The sequence below is a fragment of the Equus caballus genome, chromosome 1 (genome assembly GCF_041296265.1).
Source record: "Equus caballus isolate H_3958 breed thoroughbred chromosome 1, TB-T2T, whole genome shotgun sequence".
NCBI lineage: Eukaryota > Metazoa > Chordata > Mammalia > Perissodactyla > Equidae > Equus > Equus caballus.
Window position 1 is genome coordinate 182,402,653 of NC_091684.1, and position 13,307 is coordinate 182,415,959.

Sequence of the window (13,307 nt, forward strand, 5' to 3'; positions counted from 1 at the left end):
AAAAATGCAAGGGAATAACAACTATAAAATTCAGCGTAGTTATTACATCTATTAGAGAGGAGCACACAGATAACTTCCATAGTATTGTTAATGTTCTGGTCCAGGGGTAGCTAAATCTGACCCACTGACTGTTTTTGCGAAGTTTTTGTGGAACACAGCCACATTCATTCATTTACAGATTATCCATCACTGCTTTTGAGCTACAACAAGAGTTGAGTAGGTGCAACAGAGACTGCATGGCCCAAAAAGCCTAAAATATTTACTGTTTGGCACTTTACAGCAAATATTTGCTAAGCTCTGCTCTAGTTGTGTTGAATTCAGAGGTGTTCATTTTATTATTATGCTTTATAAGCCGTATCTTAAATCTATTTCCATATACATAAAACGTTCTATCACTAAATATATTTTTGGAAATACTTTCTCTAATCTATCCATTTTATTAATTAGGAAATTACAAGTGCTTATGACACATATTGGATTTTGTCAATGTTTTCTTGTAAGTCAAACGTATGAAAAATAAACAACAAAAAACTAAAACTGTTAACAAGTATCTGGTTCTTACGAACACAGAATAGCACTAACAAACCAATAAAATGCATACCTGAAAAGGTTAACAGGCTTAATACTTAATTTCTTGGTTAAATCTGACTGTATAGAAGATACATTATCGAAGTAACTTTCCTTCCCTTTTAATATGTATTTTTCCTTCAAGATCCTAGCCTAAAAAAAAAAATCACATAACTAAATGTTTGCCTTCCTCTGCAAGAGGAAAATTATTCACCAACCATAGGAACTTGGCCTTATTAACGTACTTAAAATGTTACATAATCAGAGGGTAAGTGATTGCTATTTCAAACAATGTCATCAAATCTAAATAACAGGTCCTGACCGAGTTAGCAAATCCACGGCACACGGAAGAGGCGGAAGGAGACGCTGAAGCACTTCCTCGGTAAGGAGATCACCACAGTGGGAAACAAAGCTCTTGACAGCTGAAAAAGAGAACAGACTTTTATTTGATGCAGTGTAATGAACCATGAAAAAGGTATTCAATTATGGCACAGCATTTGCATTTTTATCACAGAAATAAAGAAATGTGCTGAAAATAAAAAAAATTCTTGAAACTCCAGTATAAAGAAGAAGCTAGTGTCTTCTATCTCTAATCTACAAAGATAAAAAAAAACCCAAACTTCCAAGAATTACTAAAAGAGACCAACAACCAAGGTAACAAAATGTTGCTGTCCTGGGATCTAACTCAGCCCTGGAGCTCAGAAGCAGAAGAATAAATTATCTTAGACCCTCAAGTCTGCCAGTTCTACACTGGTTCTGAGGACTCATGCTGACTTTTGAGCCAGCATGTTAGGTTTTTATAGATGTTACCTGAAACACAGAAGTTTTTATAAGGAGTTATTTCATATGTAGAATAAAAGAATATATGAAAAGAAGTTAGACTGAGTTTCAAGATTAATTTCAAAATAGTTTTTCTTCTTTAAGAGTAAAAATGCTATGAATAAATGAAACCAAAATCAGTGCTTCCATGTCTTTTCAGGGATCTCACCCATCCTTAGTTCAAATTCTCATGGTGGATACTAACGTTAATGGTCTATATATTGGGGAAGGGTACAACTTTCATACACCAAAAGCCTAAAAGAAACACGCTTAGTCAATGCTGATTAAATCCACTCCTAGGATTTCTGAAAAGAGGAATGAATACCTACTTAGGACAAAGCAATCTTGATATTTCTCAACTGGATTACATCTAATAAAACATGCATTATCCTAAGGATTAGAACTCTTAAATTTGGTTTATTACATCACACTTCTATTATAATCACCAACTAATCAATTATAATCAATGACAAAAACCACCACAAGCAGATTTTCTCCCCCTTAAATTAGACAAAACATACAAGCAGTGTAAAGTTAAAGAGTGGGAAAAGCCAAAGGAAAGGGAGAAAAAGACTAAACTCAACCTACCACAGAGAGCACCAGCTCGTCCTTCCAAGGTTACCTGCCATGTAAACGAATCTCCTCGGCTCTTTTCTGTTTCCAGATCTTTAGGAGACACTGGAAAGACACACTTCCACAACAGCAGAACTCGAGCAAGGTGATGGCTGGCAACCGCAGGACCTGTAATTTATTCAACTTGTCACTTGTTATAGATCCCCAAATGATTACTCTTTAGAACTATTAATAAGCAGGAACTTCCCTATTAAAATAAACATTTTAATCTACTACTTCAATACTTCGTTCCTTTTCTTACCTTCTGGTTCCAACAAATGTACTACTGAACGAATGAAGGCACTGGAGTATACAGAGGAAAAACAAGAAGTAACACTGAAGTCCGGGCTCCAGCGTCAGCTCTTCCACTATTGCTGTGGCCTCTTTGAGATTCAGTTCCTTTTATCTATAAAATGAAGCTAACACTACTGGCACTGCTTGTCTCCAAGGGTATGTCAGATCCAAATGATAAAGCACACTTTAAAGTAGTCTGAGAAACTGTAATGCACCACAAAAATGCAAGGTACTCCTGTTTTGGAAACAAACAACACTGTATCCTGAGAGTAATGCTAATTTTTTATAGCAACTTGTTCTGGGCCAAAAATCGGGTGTGATACAGCCGACTGAAATTTTTTTTTAAGATTTCAGAGGAATGACATTTATGAACCCAGGGATCATGAATACAAAAGCCCAGTAGTGAAAGACAATGTAAAATGATAGCATTTTGATAGCATTATGTTAAGAAAATAGAAAAACTAGAAGTATAAAAAGCAAAACCCACAGCTTTTCTCCCCAGTGATTTTCTTTAATATTCTGGGGTTTCCTGAAAATTCTGCTATAAATACTCCTCACTTCTTATTCCATGTTCTGCAGACTGATGTTTTTCTACTGCAGGATGGGCAGCATAGCAGAGAACAGCACTGGGTTCCGGAAGGAGAGCCCTAGGTTAACATCCTGGTTCCATTCACTTATTAGCTGTGTAAACTTGGATAAGTTATTAAACCTTTTTGTGGCTCAACTTCATCTATAAATGGGGATAATAATAGTATTTACCCAATCAGACACTTTCTGAGGTTTACATGAGTCTGCATTTAGAACAGTGTTTGACTTATGATAAGCATTTATATGTCTGACATACAATTATCATTCAAAAATTGCCTTATTTGCATATGAAGAGATGAGCCTAATGGCAAAATGAAAAGGCAATGGCAAGCCAATCTTTTTTTCTACACATGCAATTTAGTAGATTAAAATATAATATAATTTCTCCATTTTTCCTCTGACTTGCTTTTTAGGGAGAGGCTATATGCTAATCCTTACAGCAACACAAACCGGATTCAACACTCTTTGCTCACTACTTTCTTAAACTCCTAGAATTGGAATGAAATAAAGAAGTCGGAGCAAGGCAACTGAGAATAAGTGATTGTAAGAAGTTTGTGTGTGACTGTATGCACGTGTGCACAAGCACGCTCATATACAATGGGCTATGGTAATAAAGAAAATTCTGAAAGTAAAATTTAGCAGACACCTAAAAAACAAAATTGTGGAGTCACTGGGAATACCCATAGTTGACAAAAGTTTCATAAATATTTACTATTATATCCTTAAGACAGCTGACTCAACAGTAAACAGTGTAGCATCTCCTTCTTAGAGAGGTATCAAGATAATGTCATTTCAGAGACATATATCAACCAATAAAAATGAGTTTATAGTAATTACAAAGTTAAAACATAAACAAGAGTAAGTTTATTCACATCAAGAATACTGTATCAAACAGAAACCACACACACTTTATGAACCACCACAGATCTGTAAGACATGTATGTATAGGTGAATCGAAGTTGTTTTATGTGGCATCAGATAAACTGAGAAGTGTAGCAGAAAAAGGTTAAAAAATGTTGTAGTTCACATTTGAAGAATGGACTTGAATGTGGTTTATTTGAGTTTACATTAGTTCAGAATAGTGAATATATTAAAAATAATAACGGAAACTGTAAATGGTGAAGTAAATGCTGAAAACGCAAAAGAGGTGTTCAAACTGCAAGGTAAAAATTAACAAAGCACTGAGATAGTTATCTAAATACCATTTCCCAAAAGAAGAATAAGAGCTCTTTGGAGAAATGACTGGTTGCAAGCTGGAAACGTAAACGTTGGGAGATTTTGTCACCCCCAAAACAAACATGATATCAAAGAACACTAGGTTCATGTTAAAAGGACACATGGCCCAGCTTGAAGGGGCTCCCACTGACTAAAGATGAGACAATTTGAGGATCAAAAGGAATACGCCTGCAATGAACTGAAATACATCAATATATAAAAATCTATGAGCTCATGATGATACTTAAGAGCACCAGCTTCACTGATTCCCTTTGCAAGTTGCTAGGAAACTAGCAACACATTCTAAAAATTGATAATAAAAAGAAAACAATAATGCATATGAAAACAGAATAAAGCCAGAGAAAACAACAGTAGAACAATTAAAAATTTTAACCCTTTCTGTATGTTGATTATGAATATATAATAAAATATGATGAAATCATCTTTTTTTTCTTTTTAAAGGAGAAGGATCTCTTGTAGTCTTCTTCCGATGGAATTACCTTGTTTTGAAGGTTTTGTTCACTAAAATATTGCATTTATTAAGGAGTATATTTTCCCCTTTAATTAACCAAGATGGTCAATATGGCAGGCAGGAAACACTCAGCCAAAGGCAAATAAAGCTTGACCACATTATCCCTATCATATTGTGAAATGATGATCTATGCCAGGGGCCAACACACACTTTCTGTTAAGGGTCAGACAGTAAACATTTTTGGCTTCAAAAGCTATACAGTCTCTATTGCAATTAATTACTTGATTCTGCCACTGTAGTGCTTAACGGCCACAGACAATATGTAAATGAATGACTGTGGTTGTGCTCTAATAAAACTTTATTTATGGACACTGAAAACATATAATTTTCATGTATCACACAATATATATATTTTTAATCATTAAAAATATAAAAACCATTCTTAGCTGACAGGCTGTATAAAACAGGTGGCAAGCCAAATTTGGCTCATAGGCTGAATTCTGATTTAGTCCAATAAATCTCTTTAATCATCTCAAGAACATTACTTAAAGTGGTTCTTCATTTATGATTGCTTATTTTAAGTTCCTTTTAGATCAGAGTACTTCAGAAGTGTCAAAATGATTTATTGGTCAAATCCACTCAGTTTTATATCCTACAATAAATCATGACTATAAAATAGAGACTTAAAGCAAAATATAGCTTTAATAAAGTAGTAAAATTGAGTTTCGAAGTTAGAGGATGTAAATAATTACTGATTTTTAATAAATATAATTTAAATGAGCCCTATCCCCTTCAATGTGACTACCTTATTGGCACCATCAATTTTCAGAACAATTACAGAATTGGACTCACAGGCTATTTCTCTTGCCTATCCTTATATTGTGGAAAATTTTTTTTTCTCAAGATGGATGTGAATGATTTTTTTTAAAAGTCATAGTCATTCAGAGTTAAGCCTGAAAGATGATCAAATTAGCTTATTCTACTTAAGGCTCATAAACTGATCTTGAAGAGAATTTCAAATAAGGAGACTTGAAAATATTTTGAAGAATGGAGTAAGTATATGGCTTCCTAAGGTAACTGCTAGAAGAAAAATGTTTGGTGGATACTTAAATTCTGGTACACATTAAAAGTTAGTCTTGTCAAATCACACATTACTATATTTTACATTCAGAAAACACAAAGCAGTTCACAATTATGTAAACCTTCCACAAGACTGTTGTTACCTAATGTCATCAGAGCAGCAATCAACAACCATCCAGCTTGTGTGCGCTGAGCTGAAAGGCGGCTGTTTTGAGCAGCAGAACACAGTAAATCCTCTGCTAATGTCATAATAATCTATTTATGTACAGAAGAATAAGGCAAAAAGAAGAATATCAGTTTATAGGTTATTGGACAAATGACAGCAACTAACAATAATCTCTTGAAAAATTAACTCTCATATAATAAATGTAAGTGATAAAGGACTGTTATTCTTGTAGACTATAGCATAGGACAACGTCATACAGGATACTATAAAAGAAGTAAGTTTTCAAGGTTAAATACTGGCATATTGGGTTGTACACAGCAACCCTATAATTCTTTGTAGAACATACGAGACAACATTGCATGACTATTCAAGTTTAGCTGTATAGAATTTGAATTTATTTTTAGTTTTAAGCAACTATCTGAGATGTGTAATTACTAGAGAAAGTTTCATTACAGGAATCTCCCTTTTTAAAATTTTGCATACCACTTTGATACCTGAGTAGCTGACAACAGTCTTTTCAGAGGCAGTGTATTAGAGAGGTTAAAAGTACTCAAAATAGTCCCACATTGAAGCAAGTTTCACAGTAGAGTGGGATTTACTACAATGTTATATTTTAAAAGTCTATGAAACAGGCAGTATTATAAAACGAGAGGAAAAACCAGGTATTTCACATTTATGGATAATGCATGCTTATACAGTACAAAGGCCACGAGGCATTAATACGCCTGAGAAAACATCTCAGTTACCAATCACCCGCAGAAAAGCAGCAAGTATTATGAGTTGGCATATAAATTTGCTAAAGAGGAAGGCCAGCATATTTTAAAACAATCAATCAACTTACTACTGAGGACTACTTGCAGCCTATATAGTCAACGGATAATACTCCAAGAGTGAGGACAAACAAACCAGTCCTGTGTGCCTAACTAATAAGATCTGAGAATATGAAATTTAATACATGCAATGGCAATTCTTTGCTTAGCAAGATGTGAAGTATTAGTTTATAATATAACTAAAGTAATAAATTCAAATGAATAATATCTTCTCCTGAAGTTGTCAGTCACCTTATTCAAATGGTGTTGGCAATACTCAAAACAGTTTTAGAACTTTTGAAGTAATGGTATGTTTTTTTGCAAAGCCTAAACTGTGGAGAATATACTATAATACTCATTAATAATGACATAGGAGTGACAATGAGAAAGAAAGGAACAATGGTGATTTACTTATTTATTTATTTTTGGAGGAAGATTAGCTCTGAGCTAACATTTGCCACCAATCCTCCTCTTTTTGCTGAGGAAGACTGGCCCTGAGCTAACATCCGTGCCCATCTTCCTTTACTTTTTATATGTAGGATGCCTGCCAAAGCATGACTTGACAAGCAGTGCATAGGTCCGCACCCGGGATCCGAACCAGTGAACAATGGGCTGTCAAAGCAGGTGTGAACTTAACCGATGTACCACTGGGCCAGCCCCCTGGTGATTTATTTTTGAAAAAATAACCTATTGTGTGTGAGGTCCAGGTTATGAGGGCTTTCATTGTCAAACAATATTGCGACAATTTGCAATTCCTAGCTATTCAAAAAGAACCAAAATTCCCACACCATGTTTTGCCTATTCTGTCATACTTCATTAAAAAAATTCTTTAGTTCTCTTCAAAATTCTTTGTACATTACAACTGGGTTGTTTACTTACTAGGTTCTGTATCATTTACCTATTTGAAAGTGCTACATTCAAAAGCACTAAATTTATCCAGAAAACCCTATTTTTGGGCAGCAAGGCAATTTTTGGTAGACTTTTTTTAGTGTCATTATGAGCTCATGAGGTTTTATATGTTTATTGTTTTTCAATCCAGTGTTGTCATTACTTTTTCCGATGCACACATTAGCCCATCTTTGGTCAGTGGGAGTCCCTTAAGTTACCCCCTGTATCCTTCTAAAATGAACACAGTAGTCTTTGATGACTTCCTTGCCTTCCGGCATGACAAGATATTTTAGGCTTATATTGTGCATTTCCTGCCCCAGACCTGGAACCAGCCACTCCTCCGTGGAGTGCTGATTCCTTTTTGGTTGCAATGGTATTTAGAAACATAATCCGGGCACTAGGGATTTTCCCTGCTAGTGGGTTCTCAATGCTTTATGTCTTCTCACTGGACAGACTGAGGATGTTAAGTATTTTTTAAAAAACAAAATTATAAGTTCATAGTGATACTTTCGATCCAAATTTAACATACTTAATGAGGATTTTACTTAACTTTCTTGATTGCACAGCTGTAGCTTTATTTTTTATGTGGAAAATCTTGGTTCCTAAGAACACTCGTTATCTATCTTTAAAGTAAACTTTAAAGTTTACTACATGTAAACTAATTTCAAACTAGCAACACTACCACCAACTACAAATTATTACGTGAAGTTGACAATTTCCTTTGCGGCTCTCTTTTGTCTTTGCCATGCAATTTTAAATGCGCTTCTACGGCAGAACTAAATATATGGCAAAATAAAGCCTTCAGGAACAAGTTTTGTTACTAAATGGAGATCCTTCTAATAGAACGCACTCCTGTTTAAGTGTAGATAAAACATTTTTAACTATCCCTTCGTTTTCTACAAAAGTTATGCTTATATTTAACACTTAAGTAGAACACGTCATGGCTCAGAAATTTGCCCTGCATGGCTGTGACGGGATGATACACAGGAAGACAACATTTCTGGGAAAAACCTGAAACATCATCATCATACAGGTGGAGAATGAAATCATTACCTTGCCCTTTCCGTGAGGAATTCCTAAAGGACAATGTTTCACTGCTCCCAACAAAGCTGCCACAGCAAAACTAAAGCCAGTCACTGCTTCAGGTGAAGACTTAAGTACAGTAAGCCGCTCCAGGCAACGGTCTAAGAGGGGCGTTAGGTAAGACGGTAACGCCACAGCAACGCAGCGTAAACACCAAGCTGCTGCCAGTCGCACAGAGACGCTAGGATGAGTGCTAACTGAAATGACACTGTCCAGAATGCCTGGGAGGACAGAAAAAACACATGATGACAGCTCCACAGACAAAACTCACTTAGCAATAAAACAGTCAGAACAATTAAGCAGCCACATGGATATAAAATATATTATCTTTATCAAAAGCCAAATCAAAATAGAAAAAATAAGGGATACTTAATTATAAATAATTTTTTGCATCCAAAAATTAGTTCTACTAATATAGCTCATGAAAACTGGCTTAAATTAAGTCAGTACATAAAAGAAAAATTTTATTTCCTAAATAAGCCAAGGTTCTGCTTACTTTGAGATCATTATTCATTTGATACTAGCAATTAAAAATTATCAATAAATAACAAACACACCTTGAGAAGAAACATCATACCATGCTCCATTCTCCTTCTTTTTAATCCCTTCTGGGGCATTAATCTACATAATTAGTATACTTCCTATCTACCATATTGATATTATCTAAGAACAAAACTGATATTATCTGAGAACAAAATTGAGGCTAGGTCCTCAGTCGGCTACTAACCAATTATGAAGACAGTGGTGTACCACTACCAGAAAGAATAAAAGTTACATTTGCTATAATTCAATCAAAACATATTAATAGTTCATGTCCACTGCCCCTGAAATAATATACATCCTAGGATAAAGAGCTTGCAAACAAAATATAACGCAAAGCTTCAATCAGCAGGAAATGTATATCACATTAAAGGACAAAAACCACTAAAAACGATTTTTAAAAGTGATTAAGTAAAAGACGCCAGCCACAAAAGAGCACATACTGTATTACATTTATATGAAATGTCCACAATAGGTTAAGTCCATAGAGACAGAAAGTAGATTAGTAGCTCTCAGGGGGTGAGAAGGGGAAAGAGGTAGCGACTGCTACTGGGTCCAGGACTTCTGGGGATGATGAAAACATTCTGGAATTAGACATTGGTGGTGGTTGTACACCTCTGTGAATATACCAAAACCACCCAACTGTATACATTAAAAGGGTGAATTTTATGGTATGTGAATTATCTCTCAACATGATTAAACAGTGTTCAAAGAGAGAAATGAGTTTAGGTTTACTTCTCTGTTTCTCCATATTAACTTAACTATCTCAGGAAGGGGAACAGGAGGAGACTCAGAGACAACTTTTAATTACGAAAGCAAAAAAACTCAAATATATACATATTTTTAATAATCTTGATCATATATATTTCATAAAACATCTCTAATAAATGTACAGTGGAATCTCTAACAAATGAACTACATGAGGGAGATTTCCTGTTGAAAAAAAGGTGTCTAGAGTAAAAATAAAATTACAAGGTACTCAGATGGGTCACAAATAATAGATACCTGCACTTGAATCCTGCAGCAAAGGCGCAGCTGTGGTACCGAGACTGTGTATGAGATTTCCAAGTTCTTGTAAAGCACACACCAGCATATGCTGGCCGGCTGCTACATCTGCAGAGCCAAGCCGGGTTTCCAAATTACCGTCACTCATCACAGCATCTGATAGAGGTGTGAGAACGAACTAAGCGTCACTGTTTTAGTAAAATGTATTACAAGGGGTGGGCGTTAGGAGCAGAAAAGCATAAAGGCAAAAATTAATACCTCCACTTGATCTATATGAAATCCTTAAGGCAGTAACTGAAATACTAAAATGCGGACTGGCATCAATAGAGAAAGAACTGAATATAACAGATTTAGTTCAAGCAACCTGACCACAAATCCCTTATTACTCTTTTAGCAAGTGAAAAGGCAATGAAAGGGAAAACTAAAGAATGTTCCAGTTTTACTGATACACAAAATAAGCAGAGTGGATTTAAAACAGTACAGGAACTGAGATGAACTGTTTTGCTTTTTTTAAAAGATTTGTGGCATGTGGGATGCCGCCTCAGCATGGCTTGAAGAGTGGTGCCATGTCCGCGCCCAGGATTCAAACTGGCGAAACCGTGGGCCGCCAAAGCAGAGCGCGTGAACTTAACCACTTGGCCACGGGGCTGGCTCCAAGTTTTTAAAAAAACAATGTATTCAACTTCTATAGGAAGATCATGAATTCTGACGAACCACTATCACCATCCTTCAAGATCTGTACATATGCATGACAGCTCTTACCAAGTTAGATAATTTATGTCCCATCTGTATATTGACTACTCTGAAACAACTATTATAAAAGTGGTTTTTGTATTAAATATAGTAATATACCAGTCTAGCTTTTCCAAAGGGACAATTCCTTTAGCACCATTGAAACAGACTGTCTGAGTAGATCCATACCCACAACTTTCTTTAACTTCCAGATAGCCTGGCAAATATCCTTGGCAGCAGCAATTTGAGCCTTTTCTCCAAGAAGGCCTCCTATAGTAGCTCGAAGGATAAATGAAACACACCGGCGACCACAGACAGCATCAATCTGAGTTTGGGTGGCTTTAGGGTGCGACTGTGACACAAGGCTTAGGACATGAGAAAGAAAGGCAGCAAAATTTTTCTCTAGCCATGCTCCTCCTAGTGTTGAAACAAATACCACGTAAGCCTAAAAAAGAAAGGAGTTTTATCTTCAAAATGAAATAGTTTCAATTCTATATTAATGTCTTCTCTTCCACAAATATGCAGACTTTATTAACATTTCTTTTTAGTCTGTCCTCACTTATAGCCACTTTAGCTATAGAAATGCAGTACTACTTTTTTGTTTGTTAAGCCAAAATTGAAGTACGCAGTCTTTCAACTGAGATTTCACTTATGCTGTCTGTTTTATTTTGTTTGGTCAGACTGTGCAAAGATTCAGGACAGTCAGCCTAGCCAGCTAATATGTAAAATGTGTCTGTGAATTCTCTAAACAAAAGATTCAAGCTTAACATTCTGAACAAGAAAAAACAAATCTAACATATGAACACACTGTAAGAATTAACTATGTTCCAACACTATAACTCTAAGGGAATTTAGTTCTAGAAACCTGAAAGGAATTTATAGTGATGAATCACTGCTTTTTATTTTCATGAATGCTAAGAGTTTGTCTTACTCTAGAGATACAAAGACAGTAGTTTTCTTATGTAATCTCTTTTTTAGAAACACAGTTTGCAATTATATTTGGACACCTTACATTTTCATGAAGTCTAATATCACACAGTATAAAACAATGAGGACATGTAAATTTGAAAAAATACATTTGTTTTGAACTATAATGGCATTTAGAAAACAAGATAATTCAGAGACCTCTTTGTTGTTTCATTCTAAGACGATTTTCCTATGGTTTTAGGTTTTTATATTTTGTTTAGGATGAAGAATTTAAGCACTTAAGTAGATTACATGCTGTAATCTTTACTTAGGGGTTGAAACCACATACAATGGAAGTACGATACTGCCCATGCTAAATAATATGTACCTAATAGTTTAAATTCAAACTGTATAAGCACACATTAACACAATGGAAAACATGTTAAACCACAAGACCCATGAAGGCATAAGGCCTAGAAATAAATAATAAAATATTTGTGTTTCAAACGAAATAAACAAAAATCTCCCAAATTGTGGATAACAGCCTATTTAATTGGTTTGTTTGTAAATAAGGTTCTCTTACTTGTAATCCAGTTTTTAACAAGCATTCTGGTCTCACTGTATCTATTTATAAGTATGAGGGCATAAGTGATGACCTTGCGTGGTATCACTTCTGCCTGGAGTCAGACACCAACACTGTCCTTACAGGCCAGTGAGAACTACGTTTGGACACTGATCTGTGATTCTAACCTGAGTAACTCCAACTCGAACATCCCTACTGACTGAACTGGTTCCTTTCAGCATATCTCCACTGGCTCGAAGAAATCCTGAACTCCCACGTAGAAACCCTGTTCCTAGTAATTCCAGAACTTCCTCCAGAGATACTCTGCGAATGCTCTGACGTGAGGCTGCTACAACAAAGAACAAAACACGTGATTCGTATTTCACAGACTAAATTTTAATGATCTCCATCAGCACGTTAATAAAAACAAAAATAAACTAAAAATCCAAACAAAACGCAAAATTTACAGGACATTACACACATTAATACACAGTGACACAAGGGTTCAAAGGTCAAATCACAGCAGACCCTGAAGTACCATGTCAACGATATCTTAAGAGTCTGTGCCACTTTCAGATTTTGCCCTACTGTTCTCTTTTCCTCAAAGAAGTTAAAAGCCTAACAGTCTTCCAAACAATGGAAAACATAAATAAACTGCCCTCGCTCTCCATGAATGAAAACACTACACATTGCTTCGAAGATTCTTTTGAAATATTAAAAATGCCAAAATCATAATTCTATTCTTCCAAATGCTCTACAACTCTTAATGAAGCGTATATAAAGTAGCCACTGTGTCCTACTTTTAAAATTCTCAACTGCAACTTTTGTTACATCTTCGGTCTCTGAAGAAATCGAAGGCAACCATTACCCAAATTGCCCAGTCGGCCCTCAGGCTACAATAATTAAGACATTAAGTTAGGGCAGAATGTTTAAGTTTGTCTTCAGTTTGATACAGCTGAGTTTCTCCCC

At 35.4% G+C, this 13,307-nt stretch overlaps 1 protein-coding gene across 20 annotated transcripts in view; it reads right to left on the reverse strand.

Annotated features, from left to right (window-relative positions):
* Window positions 1-13,307, reverse strand: part of HEATR5A (HEAT repeat containing 5A) — a 99,347-nt gene that overhangs the window by 59,570 nt on the left and 26,470 nt on the right. For 13 of the 20 annotated variants that reach the window (XM_070256344.1, XM_070258565.1, XM_023625817.2 and 10 more), the window contains 7 exon segments: window positions 12,527-12,687; window positions 11,060-11,315; window positions 10,139-10,294; window positions 8,564-8,814; window positions 5,791-5,902; window positions 1,975-2,127; window positions 890-989 (listed from right to left, as the gene is read on the reverse strand). In XM_070256344.1, coding sequence (XP_070112445.1) covers window positions 890-989; window positions 1,975-2,127; window positions 5,791-5,902; window positions 8,564-8,814; window positions 10,139-10,294; window positions 11,060-11,315; window positions 12,527-12,687 — 1,189 coding nt within the window. 20 annotated transcript variants of the gene reach the window in all.